At 35.7% G+C, this 17,935-nt stretch overlaps 2 protein-coding genes across 10 annotated transcripts in view; one reads left to right on the top strand and one right to left on the bottom strand.

Annotated features, from left to right (window-relative positions):
- Window positions 1–4,549, top strand: part of lrrfip2 (leucine rich repeat (in FLII) interacting protein 2) — a 30,087-nt gene extending 25,538 nt beyond the window's left edge. For 6 of the 9 annotated variants that reach the window (XM_051916914.1, XM_051916913.1, XM_051916915.1 and 3 more), the window contains 9 exons: window positions 192–284; window positions 604–696; window positions 1,887–1,988; window positions 2,398–2,530; window positions 2,613–2,662; window positions 2,740–2,860; window positions 2,958–3,037; window positions 3,175–3,279; window positions 3,532–4,549. In XM_051916914.1, the coding sequence (XP_051772874.1) occupies window positions 192–284; window positions 604–696; window positions 1,887–1,988; window positions 2,398–2,530; window positions 2,613–2,662; window positions 2,740–2,860; window positions 2,958–3,037; window positions 3,175–3,279; window positions 3,532–3,642 (888 nt within the window). In that variant the 3' untranslated portion in view covers window positions 3,643–4,549. The remainder of the gene's footprint in view (window positions 1–191; window positions 285–603; window positions 697–1,886; window positions 1,989–2,397; window positions 2,531–2,612; window positions 2,663–2,739; window positions 2,861–2,957; window positions 3,038–3,174; window positions 3,280–3,531) is intronic. The other 3 variants (XM_051916916.1, XM_051916921.1, XM_051916920.1) reach the window with 1 other exon arrangement.
- Window positions 4,550–4,956: 407 nt separating this feature from the next.
- mlh1 (mutL homolog 1, colon cancer, nonpolyposis type 2 (E. coli)) lies at window positions 4,957–12,404 on the bottom strand. Its single transcript, XM_051916922.1, has 20 exons — window positions 12,324–12,404; window positions 12,106–12,232; window positions 11,695–11,785; window positions 11,503–11,601; window positions 11,354–11,427; window positions 11,122–11,194; window positions 10,931–11,022; window positions 10,798–10,840; window positions 10,047–10,135; window positions 9,817–9,929; window positions 9,646–9,739; window positions 8,829–8,982; window positions 8,444–8,751; window positions 7,412–7,536; window positions 7,043–7,151; window positions 6,819–6,882; window positions 6,516–6,680; window positions 6,167–6,259; window positions 5,965–6,075; window positions 4,957–5,349 (listed from the first exon to the last, which is right to left on the bottom strand). The coding sequence occupies exons 2-20, from the start codon at window positions 12,210–12,212 to the stop codon at window positions 5,197–5,199; spliced, it is 2,157 nt and encodes a 718-aa protein (XP_051772882.1). The 5' UTR covers window positions 12,213–12,232; window positions 12,324–12,404; the 3' UTR covers window positions 4,957–5,196.
- Window positions 12,405–17,935: the final 5,531 nt, after the last annotated feature.

The raw sequence follows: 17,935 nt of genomic DNA, 5'->3' as shown, positions 1-17,935 counted from the left end.
TTGATTAATTTGGTAATGATTAATCAGACAAAAAGGCTGTGTTTATGGCCACTATTGTATGCAGAGACCCAACAGACCAAAAATGCCATATGTTTTCAGAGGTTTTTAGCTATTTTTGATATATTTATTAGACCCTAAACACAAGCTTTGGCTGATTATGTGTAAATGTATCTTTTTCTTTTGATTGATAGGAGTTAGAGCGACAGAAGCACACATGTTCAGTCCTACAGCACAAACAAGAGGAGCTGAAGGAGGGCATCCGCCAGCGAGATGAGCTCATCGAGGTAGAGACCAGAACAGAAATGGTTTATCGACCATAAATTCATTTGAAAGTATCAAAAAAATCTGCATTAGACTAAGTGTTTCAAAGCTTTTGCGGAATAATCAAGTTACAGATGATTTGGATTCTTTTTGAGTGAAAGTGTTGTTCTTAATGTTCTTCATAGATGAAATAGGAAGGTTTAGATTCTCTACATCATTCACTCTTCTCCATGGAGATCCTCCTGTTTTCTTCCTTCATATGTTCCGTCTCATCACTGCTTTGTTTTGTCTATTTTCTGTCCACTTTTTTTTCCTCCTCTGCTTTATTAAACGCAACTCCAGGAGAACCAGAAATTTCAGCAAAAGCTAGATACCCTCACGAGAGAGGTGTTTGACCTGCAGGAAACTGTTAACTGGAAGGACAAAAAGATTGCGGTAGGACGGTTTAGGAGATGCTGTTTGGATGGATATAAAAAAAATATGATTTATGAACAGTGTGTGTACACATAACAGTTTACTCAAATTAACAATTGATTGGCAGTTACAATAGTTGTAAATGCATGGTGCTGCCCTCTGCTGGTATCTCACGAGCCTCAGCTGTATACACCAGAAGTGTTGGGTACCACACGGTAGAGTTGAAAACTGTTAAAGGAACATAATGCATGAAAATTGATTACATTCGGACTTAACGTGTTTGAAGAAGATAGGCTAGTTTTACTTTTTATATACTCACTTTTGCATGAAATCCAAGAATTGCTGAAGATGATTAGAAGAAAAGCACAGGCAACACTATACAGACTAATAACCTCAATCCTTCACTTCCTGTACTGTTCATCTGTCAGCATGGTCTATTTTCATCCTACCATCTGTGACTAAAGCTAGGGCTGGGCAATATATGAAACATTTGTGATAGGTTAATCAATGTCATTTTTTTACATTTACTCATTTAGCAGACGCTTTTATCAAAAGACTTACAAATGAGGAATACAACAAACGATTCATCTTAAGCAGGCAATTACACAAGTGCCAGCAATACAAAGTTAATGAACTAGTTAACCGACAATAAGAATTTTGACCGATTAATACTATTAGTTTAACAGTTTAAAAACTCATTTAAGCAATTTTTTTAAGTAATTTAACATTTTAAAAAGTTTGCTGCATGGTTAAAAAATACACTACACACATGAAATTGAGTTTTTGAGCGAAACAAAAACCAGACAAATCGCATACAAGTCGCATTTTATTATTACATTCAGAAATAATGAAAATACTGGTAAAGAAAATGAAACGTTTACACACACTATAAACATAGATATATGCTATTTTAGTTCCCCTCACTCCACAACAGATTCTTCAAATTTAACAGTATTCTAAACAAAACAAGAAGGAAAAAATAAAAGTAGTTCTATAAACATCAATCCAAAACTAATTCCTTTTAAGCGAAACTGAAAAAGAAACATTGTCCAGAAGAGTATGTGTATATATTTTTTTGTTTGTTTTATATTATTTTTAGCTATATCGCCCAGCCCTAACTAAAGGCGGTGCTCATTGCGTGTGTTTGCTGCTGTCTCTTTGTCTACTGTTTTCTTCACTCCTCTCTCTTTTCCTGCCCTGCGTGTGGCCAGGCGTTAGAGAGACAGAAAGAATACTTTGATTGCATTAGGAATGAGAGAGATGAGCTCAGGGATGAGCTGGCTGACCTCAAGGGGAAAAGCCGAATGGGAGAGGTACGTCCTTTAAAAAAGGAAAGCTTGACATTAGCACTGTATAACAACAGTAAACAGATTGTTTGAATGCAAAGTATTTGGCTTGCTACTTATCTCCTTTAATTTGGTTTGTATCTGTTTGATCTGCGTTCCGTAGGACATGTACACTACAAAGATTGTGTGTGACATTCAGTGTTAAAATAGTCAGTTTTAATTATGTTTAGCTATTTTATACTTTTTTTTTCCCCCACTGAGCTCATCACAGTACACTATGTGATTGCTTTCTCTATGAAGGACGCATGCAGTTTTTTTATATCCTGAAGAAGGTATCATATGTAATTATGCAACAATCGTACTGAAGTGTGTACATGGCCAGTGTCCATTAAAAACAGCTCTTATACTCTTATGCTGTCCTTTCCTGCCCTCACAGAAACACGGGCTGGTCATCATACCCGAGGACACGCCCAATGGAGACGTCAGCCACGAGTCCCCTACCTCAGGCATCACCGTGGTAAAACAAGAGATAGCGCAGGTGCTAGAGTCAGCAGGAGACGGACCTTTGGGTGAGTCTCTAAATACACTGTCAAGTATATTTAGTTTGAAACAATGGCATGATAAAGCTTAATTCCTGTCTTCATACCCCAGATGTAAGACTACGAAAGCTTGCAGAAGAAAAGGATGAACTTTTGTCCCAGGTATGATTGTACATGAAATGATTTAAAATGGATTATTGGCATAGATGAGTTGAAGTAACACATCTGCACTCTTTTAGATCAGAAAACTGAAGATGCAGCTGGAGGAGGAACGACAAAAACACTCAAAGATCGACAGCGTTTACACAGAAGGAGAGCGAATGGAGAATGGCACTGACCTGCATTTCATCGAGATGCAGAGTACGACCTCTGACGCTACACACAAAAACACACTGAAGTCTGCATTAACAGCTTCACACATACCTTTACATGCTTTAACACTGTTTGTTCCCTGTAGGGGATGCCAATAGACAGATAAGTGAATACAAATTCAAGCTCTCAAAGGCAGAACAGGAAATGGCCACGATGGAACAAAATGTGAGTTTGTAATTAGAACAAAATAATTTTCAAATATCAATTATTAATAATTAAAATGATTTTAATCATAGAAAAAATGTTTTAAATGGAGAACTGTTGTTAAAATTAAAAATATATTTTTTTTATATGTCTTGCAGGTAAACAGACTTGAAGGACAGGTGTCCAGATATAAAGCTTCAGCAGATAATGCAGAAAAGATAGAAGATGAACTGAAAGCAGAGAAAAGAAAACTTCAGAGGGAGGTATGAACCCAGCACTGAAGAAATCTGCTGTTCAAACATCTCTGCTACTGATCTAGACGCATGTAACACATTCAGGGTTCTCACAATTGTAACCTGGAGTTTTAAACCTTTGTTAAAAAAAAAAAAAAAAAAAAAAAAAAATAGCTCCTGACATGCAAACATGAAATCCAAGCGTAGAGAAAAGCAAACTCTTTGTCATATTAGCAGTCACAGTCAAGAGTTAACCTCACACATCTCTTTTTCCATTTGTAGCTGCGTACTGCCCTGGATAAGATCGAAGAAATGGAAATGACCAACAACCATCTTGTAAAGCGGCTGGAGAAGATGAAAGCAAACAGAAATGCTCTTCTGTCCCAGCAGTGAAGAGAGACTCTCCAACACCTTTCAATAGGACACCAAAAAGAAATCTGCAGGCCCTTTAACCTTGTTTCCTTGCCTCTTGTGGTAAAATACAGATTTACACCTTACTAAGGCAACACGGTCAGGGAGGGAACATCTAAACCTTTGTGCTTTCTTCTCTGAACCTGAGAATATTGTTGGTTTTGTTGTTTTTAAAAGCTTTGTACATCACGGTAGCCGATGAGGTTTCATTGCTCGGACTGGGTACTTTTTCCCCCTCCTATTTTCTAAGTTGCACGAGTATAAAAGCGCTTTTTAAACTGTAAATTGACATGACCGCAGGGCCCTCGACATCCATGCTTACACAGCAATGTGCCTTCACAGGGGGGACGAGGGTTATATGCATTATAACACTATACAGGAAAACAGTATATTTCTACCGGTACAAAAAAAACATTGTGTTTAATAAATGGTACGGCCATGAGTTGAACGTTATAGAAAATCAATCATGTCTGCTATGGTTTCGATTAAGTGTTTTTGTTTTTTCAAATATTTAAAATATTTCTTGAAAATAAATGTGTAAATGAATGCAGTATGAATGGGTGGGTGATTCATGAATCGTTTGCAGGGCACATTGACTTTTGTTAGGTTTTTTGAAGTGCTTTGTCACAATGGACTACATCAATTTTTACACTAAAAGCAACGATTTTAACTCCCAGTATGAGACCGACGTTTCTACTGTGACATTGTGAGATTACAAATTCATGTACCAAATGCCACTCAATGCCTTTCACGACGCTGTTGTATTCAGGTTTGGTGCAACTTTTTAATCACACTAGAAACAAATTGTCTGACACTTCACAAACACAGTGATTGTGACTAAAGCAACTGCAAAGTATACTGTAAATAAATTACACGATTTACAAACTGACCTCTCTTTCAGTGATTATTTTTGGAGTTTTTAAAGGTGGTGTGTAATTTGTACACCTCAGAATTGCAGTATGTTTGAAATGGCCTAACATAACGGCATTGCCACATGCATTTAAAAACAACATGCAATGATTAACATTTCAAACAGTACTGTTTGTGACCTCATGACATTTTAATTGTTTGACAATGCTAATGTTTGCCATTCAATTTGGTGCCGTTAGTGGTGTACAAAATTACATACTACTTTAAACATGAGTTTGTGAATTGTTGATTTCTGGTTTATATGTTTGCTTTAATTATCCAATTAGCTTAGGATGAAAGCATCTGCCCAATGCAATGTGATTTCCATAATGCATAACTTTTTTTTTAAATCAGTCGGTTTAACACTTTCAAAGACAACTCAGTCAGTTCACAATAATAAAAACCATTGTTTATTTCAAAATAGTCTTTTTTTTTTATTCATCTGCAGTACAAATGTCTATAAATCCTCAGTTTAATGTTTGCTGGTCATCTGAAATAATGTGACAGACAGAATGTGTATCTTGGTCTCTGTCATTTTGGGTTTGTCAGCTGACCAATATAAAGCGCAGCAGAAGCAGCCATTTCTGATAGCTGAAACTATTACACAGAACAACAATGTGCTGAACTTCAGCATCTTTCAAACACTTTGTAGAGTTCAGGCAGGCTGGCGATCTGGAGAACGCTGCCATCTTCACTGAAGTGTTTCGGGGGACTGAAGAGAGAGCGGAGAGCTTTGAAAAGCACGTGCTCCACCTTCCACTGCCAGCTCATCTCTGCGTCCTACAAATAATTAACATTAAAGGGTTAGTTCACCCAAAAATGAAAATTGTCATTAATTACTCATCCTCATGTCGTTCCAAACCCATAAGACTTTTGTTTATCTTCAGAACACAAATGAAGATCTCTTTGATGAAATCTGAGAGCTTTCTGTCCCTCCATAGACAGCTACGCAACTGACACTTTGACGCTTCCAAACGTTCATAAAGAGATCTTAAAACTAATCCATATGAATTGAGTGCTTTAGTCCAAATTTTCTGAAGAGACTCAATCTCTTTTTATGATGAACAGATTGAATTTAGGCTTTTATTCACATAAAAACATTGATCAAAAAGATCTTAATTTGTGTTCCAAAGATGAACGAAAGTCTTACGGGTTTGGAACAAACTGAGGGTGAGTAATTAATGACAGAATTTTCATTTTTGGGTGAATTAACTCTTTAATTCTTACACATTTGGGATTTAGTCAGCTCTTCTACTAATCAAAAATCAGTGACATAAACCATAAAAAAAACAGAATGCATCAAGTTTAGAACAGCATGTTATTATATTTCTCTTACAGTTTGCGCAATAAATTTACTACCCACAATTTCATATTTGTGTGTAACATGAGCACTACCTGCGGCTCTTCTGCATCCGGCTCCAGTGTGTAGCGTTTCCTTATGGAATAGAAGTGACTGCATTCTATGCTGAAGTCATGGAAACAGTCCTTTTCTCGATCCCAGTTCACCTGCATCAGTCATTTAGTCATTTTATTTTTTATTATAATGCCTATTTTATGCACAAAACCCAATAAACTACAGGTTCCATGAAATGCCGACCTCAGTGGCTAAACGCAGAATGAACATCGGAAGACCCTCCATGGCAGGAGTGTAATTATTGAGCAGCATTGGCAGACCAGTCAGGTTCCCTTCCTGTAAAGAAATGCAAGCGTTCTTAACAGTTATAAAGCACCATAAAGTTTATTTAAATTAATAACTTGTCTCATCATATTGCTGTTGCTGACATTGTGAAACCAATAAGCACCAAAGTGCATTACAGAGATTTTACCATGGTTTAAGGGGATCCGGCATTCGTAAATAGGAAAGCGCCGTGAAATAAATACTCGCAGCCTTTTGAGCTTCAGTTATATATATATAATTGATTATAGGTGTAGAATGTGTCACTTACTCCATCTATTTCCAGGGAAAAGTACTCTTCCAGCATTTCTGATTTCTGCTTAAGGAAATCCACAATATACTGGGCCAGTCCTTCTTTTGGTCCGTCCTCATCCGTCCATCCGCTCTCCTCTGAATCTAGAGCCAACATGGCCAAATCATAGAGCGGAGCTGGATTCTGAAGGAACACAATTTTAGTTTTAATCTGTCAAATGCTTCAAATGTAACATAGTAAACAGATCTTTTTTAATTAAAAATTAAAATTACTACTTTAAATAGCATATGTAACAAAAATATAATGAATGCAATAACACACCGACAATCGAAGGACTCCAAAGTTACCAAAATCGTAGATCAAAATTTGATAAAACAGCTCCTGACTGCAGACAACAAGAGAGAAATGTATGTTTGTCAACAAATATATTATAAAAATTACTAGAAAAGAATGGAATATATTATATATATATATATTAAAAATACCATTAACTATGAGAGTACAGTCATGAATGAATTGATGTCAGTAACTGATCTGGTTGTAACCTGAATTTGGTTGTATTGAGCAGATAGAGTTTCGTCTGGTGCTGCACTAGAGTCCATTGAGGACTGACTGAACCCACAAATGAGTGATTCTGGAGCAGCTCCTGTAAACCTGTGGAGGACAAAACACATTCTGAATGCTGTTCTGGACAAATAAATTCATTATTTTATATATATATATATACATATACACACACACACACACACACACATTGTTTTTTTTATTTTTTTTCAAGAAATTAATACTTTTATTCCACAAGGATGTATTTAATGTGACAGTAAAGACATTTATAATATTGTTAAAATAGTCAAGGGAGATTTTAATAAACTAATTTCAGTCAGTTCTATTTCTTAAAGCAGATATTGTTTGACCTTTGTGAGTTTGCTGCTCAATTTCCTCCCGAAGCTCCTTTATGCTGGTGAGTTTAATGACGCGTCTCCTGGGAAGACAGGCGGCTGTCAAATCCTCCTTCACCTCCTCAACATGAGGCCTTTTCCTGAAAGACGGAACAGACAACAGGTTGATCCTATGACTACAGAGAGTACACATTGGAAAAGAAAGTAATGTGAGTAGAGAGGTTTGTGTCTTGGGCCACTATCTCAGTATAGACATTTTGCACAAGATTTTTTTTTTTTTTTTTTTTTACTTTAAATAATATTTAATGTCAAAATAAAGATATTCTTCTCAAAACAGAGTGCATGGACCCTTTTCACAGACTATGATACATATCCACAGTTATTAACATTTAAATCTAGCAAAGACTTTTCACATTTTCATTTAAGATGCAATAAAATACAGTAAACATAAATGCCTCACACACCCAAATCTAGTTCAATTCAACTAGAAAAACAATAGAAATCAGACACACCACTCACTCAGACTTGCTTGATAACTAATTACTTTTTATTATTTGCAACATTTTGGTCTTGGCATTAAATTACAGAAAACTAGTTAACATTACTGTTTGTCTCCGGCAAGTTTGACAACTTTCTTTCTTCTGACCGATGTAACCAATCTCTTGATATTTTTTCCTCTTTTATAAAGCCATAGAAATGCTATTGTTTTTTTTGTTGTTTTTTTCCTGAAAGCAAAAATTATATTTGTTGTAGTTTCCATTCACCACTATATAAGTTTACCCAACTATGATGAATTCCACTTCTGAGAACCTCAGAAATGTAAAGAGGGTCCTTACCCCATATAGTGTGTCAAAATGCACTGCTATGTGTTAAACATTACTGGATCTTTTTACCCAGGCAAATTTGATTTTTTGTTTTTTTGGTAGTTACATAAAAAATGGAATCCTAAGAAATGAGTAAAAATAAGTGTGACAACTTGCCCTGGTCTTCTCTACTATAATACCAGTCAAAAACAAACTCAGAAATAGCCCGTTTTCTGCATTTCACCTTGGTGGTGCTTCATCAGTGGAAGGTTGAATGTCTGTTGGTGGATCCTCTGAGCCACATGGCTCCAGATCGTCAACAGCATTCAGCAGCTCTGTGTCGTCTGGCTCGGCAGTGGGGGGGCTGGAGGTTTTATCTGACTTGCACTGCGCGGTAGACGAAGAGGTTGATGGCTGGAGAAACGCATCCAGCTTCTGGGCTTTGCTGTCAGTGCGGACCATCTGATGGGCGTATATGCGCTCCTGGGAATCCGCTAAGGAACTGGAGGCTTTCACCACACTGGCAGATGCTGAAAGTCCTGGAAGCAGAGTCTAAGGACCATGCACATCCGTCAAGTGTTGGTCAAGTAGACAATATAATATTTTTACTCCTGTAATTGAAGGTTCACCTGTGTGAAGTACGTGCGTGAGGAGTTAGAGCCAAGCAGTTTACTCTCAATGTGTTTCTGAATGCTCTCGATGATGCTGTCCTCATGCAGGAAGTGCACCTCGTGCTTGGTGGGGTGAACATTCACGTCAATGTTTTGAGGAGCAATCTCTAAACTTCAGAACGAGCAATTGTGAAGTATTAGTAAAACATTTTCAGATTTGTTTTAAAGCAGAATGCAGGTTTATTCAAATATTCTGTGCGACTTACACTATCAGTTTTGGGTCGGAAAGATTTTTTTTGTTTTTGAAAGAAGCCTCTGCTGCACACCAAAGCTAAATTTATTTGATCAAAAAAATCAGTAAAAAAATAAATAAATATTGTAAATTATTATTGCAATTTAAAATAACTTTTTTCTAATTCAATATATTTAAAATGTTATTTATTCCTGTGGTTATAAAGTTGAATTTTCATCATCATTTCTCCAGTCTTTAGTGTCACATGATCCTTCAGAAATCATTCTAATATGCTAATTTGCTGCTCAAGAAACTAAATTTCTTATTTTTATCAATGTTGAAAACAGTTGTGATGCTTAATATTTTTGTGGAAACCAATATACATTTTTTCAGAATTCTTTGATGAATAGAAAGTTCAAAAGAACAGCAATTATTTGAAATAGAATTTTTGATAACATTATAAATGTTTTACCGTCATTTTTGATAAATTTAATCCATCTTTGCTAAATAAAAAATAGTAATTTCTTTAAAAAAAAAAAAAAAAAATCTTACGGACCCCAAATGATATATTCGAGTATACTTTCATTAAGTCATATGATTTACCTAAGATAAAGAAAAGGATGAGTGTTTTTGGGAAGGTAAGCAGTGTAGACAGTCTCAATAGCTTTCTTCAAGGCAGCAGACTCCACCAAGCGATCTAGAAGACAACAAAGTCAGAATTATCACCTATATTGCATTTAAACACTGAAATAGAAACAAACTCATAAGACATACGGTTGATAAAAAGGATAAGGACACATTTCTTGACAGAGTAGTTGGCATTGGAGATGTAACCCTTCATTTTAAAAGCGAGTTTCTGATCCTCGCACTCAACTTCAATCAGCTCCCTGAAACACACACATAAATGCTGCTTTACTTCATGATTTACCATCAAATCAATGTATCCTTTATTTAAAATGAGGTTAAAATTGACATAATCCAGGAATATGGTCACATAAAAGTACCTGCTAACAGCTACACCAAACACCACACGAATGTTGTCCAGCACAGAGGCGTTTATAAGGGTCTTGACATCTGCAACCATCTCGCCTTGCTAGATAGAGGGAAAAGTTTAAGTTTGTTTATAATTGATTTTATTTCAGTTAATGTTTATTTAAATGTATGTTGTGTGTGTATATTAGTGCTGTCAACAGATTACAATTTCGGCAACACTTTAGTATAGGAACACATTCACTATTAACTATGACTTTTCCTTCAATAAACTCCTAACTTACTGCTTATTAATAGTTAGTAAGATAGTTGTTAAGTTTAGATATTGGGTAGGACTAAGAATGTAGAATAAGGTCATGCAGAATAAGGCATTAATATGTGCTTAATAAGTACTAATAAACAGCCAATATTCTAGTAATATGCATGCTAATAAGCAACTAGTTAAAAGACCCTAAAATAAAGTGTTACCACAGTTTTTAAATGCACCTTTTTGTGCGATTGCTATATCCAGCAAAGTAAACAATCAGATTGAAGGGGAATTCTCACAAAACTATTTTCTGCAAGCTTTTTTCAAGGTAAATTTAGTTGTCTTTCCAAAAAAGGACACTTGGAGACTCCAAAAGGAAACCAAATAACCAAACGATATAGAGTCCATGGAGTCCATGCGTTAATTATTTTAATGCTTTAAGGATTTTGAATTAATCGCATGCTTTAACGATGACAGCCCTAGTATATATATTTTGGACTACCAAGAAATGAGCATACCTTCTTTACAGCAAAACTTTTCCCAGAGTTGTGAATGGCATATCTGTATGACAGAAAATACATACAGGTTGGCATTGACAATTATTCAGGATCTCACAGCAGAACAAAAACCTTCTAGATCTCATGAACACACCTGCTCACAACCTCAATGATTCTAGAATATTCCTCACTGGGGCTCTTCAGGGCTTTCCGTCGGGTGGACACATTATAGAACAGATCCTCTACCTGGACAAAAAAGGGAAATTTTATTATTTGTGGAATTTTGGGGATTAAAAAAAATAAAATAAAATAAAAAAGCTAGCCTTTTCTGTCAGGTAAACCTACAGAAATCAATGTCCCCTGGTTTCCAGCACAAGGTTTGGGTGGAGATTTTAGCTTCCCATCACTGTAACTTGCCCTGTAAACAAAATAAAAGTACCACTTTATAAAAGAAACATAATTAATAAAATAATTGAGCTGCAGTGTATTTATGCTACATTCTGTGTGTCTGGTTAAATATAAACAATTATATAACTGTACAATAATATATATAATACATAAAATTAAAAAAAATGACCTGTAGGCACATTTTGCATCAGCTGCTTTTGTGGTGATTGTGACATGGGCTACATGACTTATACTGGCGAGAGCCTATAAAAAAAGAACAGAGTTGATTTAGCCGAGTTGATCAATAAACGCACAGCGATCAGCTGAAGTGATGCATACCTCGCCTCTGAATCCATATGTTGCGATTGATGCCAAGTCCTCAAAAGACTGAAGCTTGCTGGTCGTAAAACGTTCACAAACTATTTCCATATCATCTTTCTGTGAAACATAAAAATGCAACAAGCTTCAAACAAAAAAAAAATTGGCATTTCAAAAATGTCTATGGATGTGTGCAGTGTAAAAGTGACTTACCCTGATGCCAGTGCCATTGTCCTGAATGAGGATGAGCTTCAGTCCGCCTTCTTTCACTGTTATCTGGATATTTGTGGCCTTTGCATCCAAACTGAGGAGTCAAAACAAATATTAGCCTCTCATATTTTGTCACATGAGATTGTTGACATATTAGGGTCATTTTGCCAAACAGGTGCCTTTTGTGTTCCTGAAGAGATTCTACAATAAACATAAGTGTTTATTACTGATATATAAAAGTGTCACCAGTCATAACTAATCAATAAAGTGTCAAGCATTTGTGACTATATTAGTTTTTAGTCACCACTTATTATTTGTTTATCAGAGGTAAACCTTAGTGACACCAGTTATTAGACATAAATTGATAATATACCATCATGTAGAAGTTATTATAGTGATCAATAATTGTCTCACCAGTTCTCCATCATCTCTTTGATAGCATTGGCAGGCCGCTGGATAATCTCTCCTGCTGCGATGCGGTTCACTACAGTCTCATCGAGTCTGCGGATGACTCCCGCCATGATGAACTCTCACTCATTCACTAAATGATAAACAAACACATTTACATGAACTGTCACTCATTCAATACATAAAATATAAGCTCATTCAAAAGCACGTGAATGTTTGTTTACGTCTCAAACACGAGACTCGCAGAACTTCTGGCGCGAATGACAAGCGCCCGCCTCCCGAGTGCTGTGATTGGCTGGTGGAAGAACTATATCCGCTGATGTCATGCCTGAAGTGAAGTAGACCGAAGCGGTACGTCAAGATTAACCAGACAATTCAAATGATAATATTAAACAGTTGTTTTAACCGTCACCTACTACTGTGCATAATAAGGTGAATATAAGGTATAAAGATGTCTTTTTAATTTTCCTTTCATTTGTGGTCTCAATAGTTAACCGACCAATCAGAATGGACATGACATTGAAAAATCAAATGAAAGGAATTGAAAACAATTGAAAGACCAAACGACAGGGTCATATATTTTTGAAACAATGAATGAGTAGTGGAAGATGACATATAATTTATTGAAAAAAATATACTTGTGAGGACCAAATACTTTCACAACCCACTAGTTAGGACATTTGACTGGTCCTCACTAGTTAAAAAGGCTTATAAATCAACCAAAAGAAGTTTTTATTTAAATCTATTGTTTTGCACATGTCTATGTGATTAGTAGGTTTAGGAGTAGGGGTTGGGTTAGGTGATAAAAAATATTATTGACCTGATATAAAATCAATGGAAGTCTATGCAATGTCCTCACTAAGATAGCAAAACAAACCTGTGTGTGTGTGTGTGTGTGTGTGTGTGTGTGTGTGTGTGTGCTGGAGCAGTATTTAAAGGTCTAGAATAGTTAATGTCACTGTCAAAGAACTGTACTAACAACAAAAAAATGTATTCAGTAATCTGTTAAATTGGACAGGCTCTTGTTTATATGACTTCATCACTATATTTTTGATGGCATGCTGAATACAGTAATGAAACCTGTTGGATTGATTGTTGAAATTCTGAAGTTGCATCTGATGTAAATGTTGAGCTGTTGCTTTAATTTATGGTAGCCTTCTGCATGAATTATGCAAATGTGGTTTGCAGATTGCTAGTTTTGGTGAGGAAACGCGGTAAACAACTAAATACTGCTCTGTGTCAGCTATTTTCGACAGTTTATTCATGTGGAGAAGGTGCTGATACCTCCATCCATACCACATGTGTGCACTGTAATTTTATAAGATGTGGTTCTCCAAAAATGATGATGTCCCCAAAAATTTTTGGATTCTTTTAGATGTCATCAGATTTAGTTATGAATCCAAAGTAAAGCATCTTTGTTTGTTAATTTATCCGTTAATTGATTGCAATACTGAATGCTTTATGTCTTAGAAACAGAATAACAGTCAATTATTTTATTTATTGTGCATATTTATAATGAAAGAAATATGGGTTTTAGTCTGTCATCATGATATTTAATGGTCTTTAAATCAATAATAGTTCTGATTCTAAACTGCTTCAACGTAGCTGTCACAAAACAGCCAGCAGGGGGCAGAAGACAAGAGTAATGCTTCCCTGTTAAAGGGAGGAAGCTCTGATTTATGACTCAAGATGGCTCAATTCGATAAAAATTCTACTGTCAGGCTCTTTCATCAATGAATCATAGATCACAGTGCAAGCATGTAACTTGTCTAATATCTTTTTTTCACTCTCTATTTAAAGAATAAGATTTTTTTGTGTGTGTTTTTATTTTATGTTTCTTGAATACAAGAAGGTATATAGCTACATAGTGGCCAAAAGCGATGTCCAGCCTAGAAAAACTGGCATCATCATGCTTTATTACAATATTATTAAAAATCTGTTAAAGATTATGTAAGTATATTGCGTAGTTGTGCTTGGAGTTTATCGTTTTATTTGTGATAACGCAATGAAACATGCCACATTGTGCAGACATATTTTTTGGACAGGCTGTACAAAGAAATTACGAACATGCAAAAACAAGATTGAACCAACAAGTAATAACTGATCATGCTGTTGTAGTCAATGTATGCTGTGGAACATAATTATATTTTAAAGGAAGTGAACAAGTACTAGGGCTCACAAGCTACAAAATTACAAAAAAGCACCATAAAAGTATCATAAAAGAAGCCATATTATAGCTTTATGTGACAAACAGACCAACATTTAATGCCTTTTATGTTCCACAGAAGAAAGAACAACATGAAGATTGTTTATGAGTGAACTATGCCTTTAAATATTACAGTGGCTCTTCATTATCCCTATGTCAATTACAGAGATCAGTTTTAGAGAAATGAATGATAAAGAGCTACAGTACAGAAGTCACATCCAGTGTTTCCAACCCTTCCACACTTCATCCTGTTCTGAAATCCTGTGGTTGAAATCCTGCGTTTGGACAAATATGTCTTTTCTCGCTCGCTTACTTGTAAGTATGTTAGGAATTTATTTTCTTTGTTCTTTCATATTTTGAATGCAAATTCAGGTAAGTAACCTGAAAATACCTGAAACCAACTCCCTCCCCCTCTGGGTTGAGCTGAAAATCCGTCTCTTCTTCATTGTTTCATGTTTGCTGCATGTATGCTGGACTGAATTCAGCAGCTCTTTGAATCTTTTTACAGGCCTGTTGAATGAACAGGTCTGACCAACAATGAACAAGAAACTATTTGCACAACATTTCCTGTCAGGTCTGTCTCGCATGGTTTCTCGAAAGTTTAACCTGCAAACTAGATTTTCTGTTCACCTCTGCTCCGCGTTGAATTAAAACTAGGGGCTAAATAATATTTTTTTTTATTTAACTTGAAACAATTTATCAAAGGGGAGTGGATTTCTGAACTGGTTCCACAAATGAGTTGTGGAAAATCAGTTTATAAATCAATAACTACATAATATTTTCCCATCTCCATGACAATTTGCACTGTGTCCAAAGTAGTTCAGTTGCAACCAGCTCATATTCAGTCAACACTTGTTTAGACTATTCATACATGCATATTTCTATAACCGGTGCTTCAAGCAACCTGGATCTGTTTACACACAGTATGAAGACTGATGAAGGCATATAACCTGAGAAGGGGAATGCCGTGTCACATTATTTTATGAGGTGTGTTCTGTAAAGGTGAAGCCTTTCTAATCTGTCAATCTGTGTTTCTCTCTTCTTTCACCCTTTTGTAGGAAACTTCTATTGAGGTGTGTGTACAGTATGTAAATTTGTAGTATTAATGGGCAGTGTTGGGGGTAACGCATTACAAGTAACACGAGTTACGTAGATTAGTTTTTCAAGTAACTAGTAAAGTAACGCATTACTTTTAAATTTACAACAAAATATCTGAGTTACTTTTTCAAATAAGTAATGCAAGTTACTTTGTTTTCCCATGTATTGACTGACAGCTCTCCTGTCCCCAAGCTGAGAGAAATATCGGGAGTGCAGAGGCGTTGTGTGTGCTGTGTGTGAACATGATGGTTATTCTAGACTAGTTCTAGACAAAATGTGAGCATTAATTTACTCATTTACTTATCCTGCATCCTATTCTTTTGTAATCCAGAATAGCAGCATAGCTGAAAATCTTGTTTGAGTTGCGCCCTCTATTGTACAGGCGTGAATTTGCATTTCCTTAAGCCTGAGGCTTATTAATTTCACTTTTAGTGTAAAAGGGCCTTTACATTTGCCAAAAATATAACTTTTTCTGTTGTTATAAAAACAAACAAACACACAGCCCAGATGAGAAAAAGTAACACAACACATTACTTTGCATAAAAAGTAACTAAGTAACACAATTAGTTACTTTTTTTAGGGAGTAACGCAATATTGTAATGCATTACTTTTAAAAGTAACTTTCCCCAACAGTGTTAATGGGTAAAGTGGCACACTTTCTGGTCATTTGTCACTTGCAGTATTTTAAAAGATGGTAATGAATAGCTAAAGAGGGAAATACAGAGAGAAAAGAAGGAAGTATACAAAAATCTGCATCCCACATTACCTGTACAACACATGCACATAGCTGGGAGATAAAGAGATGAGATAAAAGTATCTTCACTGATCTTTATACAAATGTGAGTTTTGAAATACATTTTCCAAACTCTTAGTGCAAAACCGGTCACACTTGTAACACAGCTGATATGCATCTGGGTTGTGTTTCCTTTTACACTGTTTAAAACAATTTTCAAATTAATTATTTAAACATTTAATTTGTTAATTCAATGGCAAAAATGTCATTTGGTCTTCATGTCATCAGACCACCAGGTCCTGAGACCCAGCCATAGACTTTTGTCCTCTGTAGAGGACATTATATTTTAGCAAATTTCTCTGAGACTATACATGTCAAATTTAATGTTTAATGTACTATACTGGATGTATTATAAAGAGCACATTCAGGGCTTTTCAGATATACCAAATGCAGTGGTGTAAAGTATTTGAGTAAATCTAATTAGTTATTGTACTTCAGTATCTTTTTGGCTACTTTGTATTTTTCCTGAGTATCCAAGATATTAGCAACTTTTACTCTCTTCTTTACATTTTTGAATATGTACTCTTTTCTATAATATATTTGTGATGAGTAATGCAATTACTAGTTACATTTAGCCAAAGCCGCTGTAAGCCAAAAAAGCGTAACAGCTAATGCTAACGCTCCGGCTCTGGCAGTACGCATAGGCAGTACACAGGGAAGGAGTTTTGAATGGCGGGCACTGATGTCACTGCCATTACACAATAGGCTGAGAGGTGCCGCACGTGATTAAGTTAGCCGTTACGCTTTCTCCAATGGTAAGAGATACAGACCCTCTCATCTCCCTATAATATACAATCTCTGATTTAGCATGGCACCTAACTTTTTCTGCAGCAGTTTATTTCTGCTACAAAAGAAGTGATATCGGCATCTACAGGTCATTGAAGGTACTAAATCTTGTGCGTTTTGCCGTTACTCACCCAAACTTGTCAACAAGGCTTACGTGAATGCTCGTGCATTAGCAGGTAGTTGTGAATCACAGGGATGACCAAACGACATATATGAGATGGCTGCAGCCTCTGTTGAGGCCGAAACCAGCATTAAACCAGGCTTTGACTATTTCATTTTACTTATTAACATTATTTTATTTATCCGTTATAATGAAGAGACCTTTTTTGAAGGAAATTAATTTACTCATGCCCTTTTTGAGCACTTGACTTAACTGAGACTTGTGTGTTTGTAGATGTTTAAGAGGCTATTGTGTCGACCTTTATTTATTGCAATTTTGAGGTTTTCAGTTTTATTTTGATTTTAGAAAATAAACATGTGCTTGCTATCTTTATAAATCAACTGTTTCCTGTTTTTCACTGGCATGTCTCTTAGGTGTTGAGGACTAGTGCATCTTTGAGCCTACGTTCAGTATGAGTAAAATACTGTTACATTACACTGTCACATTATTCAAGCCATATTGGATTTTGTAACTTACAATGGAGTCATTTTCGCTGTAACGTATCTGTACTTTTACTCAAGTATGGTTTTCAGGTACTCTTTACACCCCTTTTCAAATGTTTGGAGGTTTGACCATGATAACTCCCTCTCCTTGGTCTTTAAAAATGACTGACATTGACTGAATGACTGAGTACTCTTATGAAATTAAGATAATATTTTGTAATTATCATTTAAATTTGTCTTTTTTTCATTACATGCTGCCCCAATAACACATTAATATGCAACTGAGATACAATGTATAGATTCATTGTATGGGAATACCCATTTATGGCCATGTTTACGCATTTTGTATA

This window comes from Ctenopharyngodon idella, chromosome 13, assembly GCF_019924925.1.
Source record: "Ctenopharyngodon idella isolate HZGC_01 chromosome 13, HZGC01, whole genome shotgun sequence".
Lineage (NCBI taxonomy): Eukaryota > Metazoa > Chordata > Actinopteri > Cypriniformes > Xenocyprididae > Ctenopharyngodon > Ctenopharyngodon idella.
The sequence above is the reverse complement of the archived record's forward strand: the minus strand, read 5'-3'. Positions and strand labels throughout refer to the sequence as shown.

Bases quoted from the DNA above. Each gene is read 5' to 3' on its own strand.
- mlh1 (XM_051916922.1), bottom strand. From the start codon at position 12,212: ATGGCGGGAGTCATCCGCAGACTCGATGAGACTGTAGTGAACCGCATC. The intron at 11,602-11,694 runs GTAAGTCACTTT...TATGTTTCACAG, and splicing joins ACAATGGCACTGGCATCAGG to AAAGATGATATGGAAATAGT. The intron at 11,428-11,502 runs GTATGCATCACT...CTTTTTTTATAG, and splicing joins CATATGGATTCAGAGGCGAG to GCTCTCGCCAGTATAAGTCA.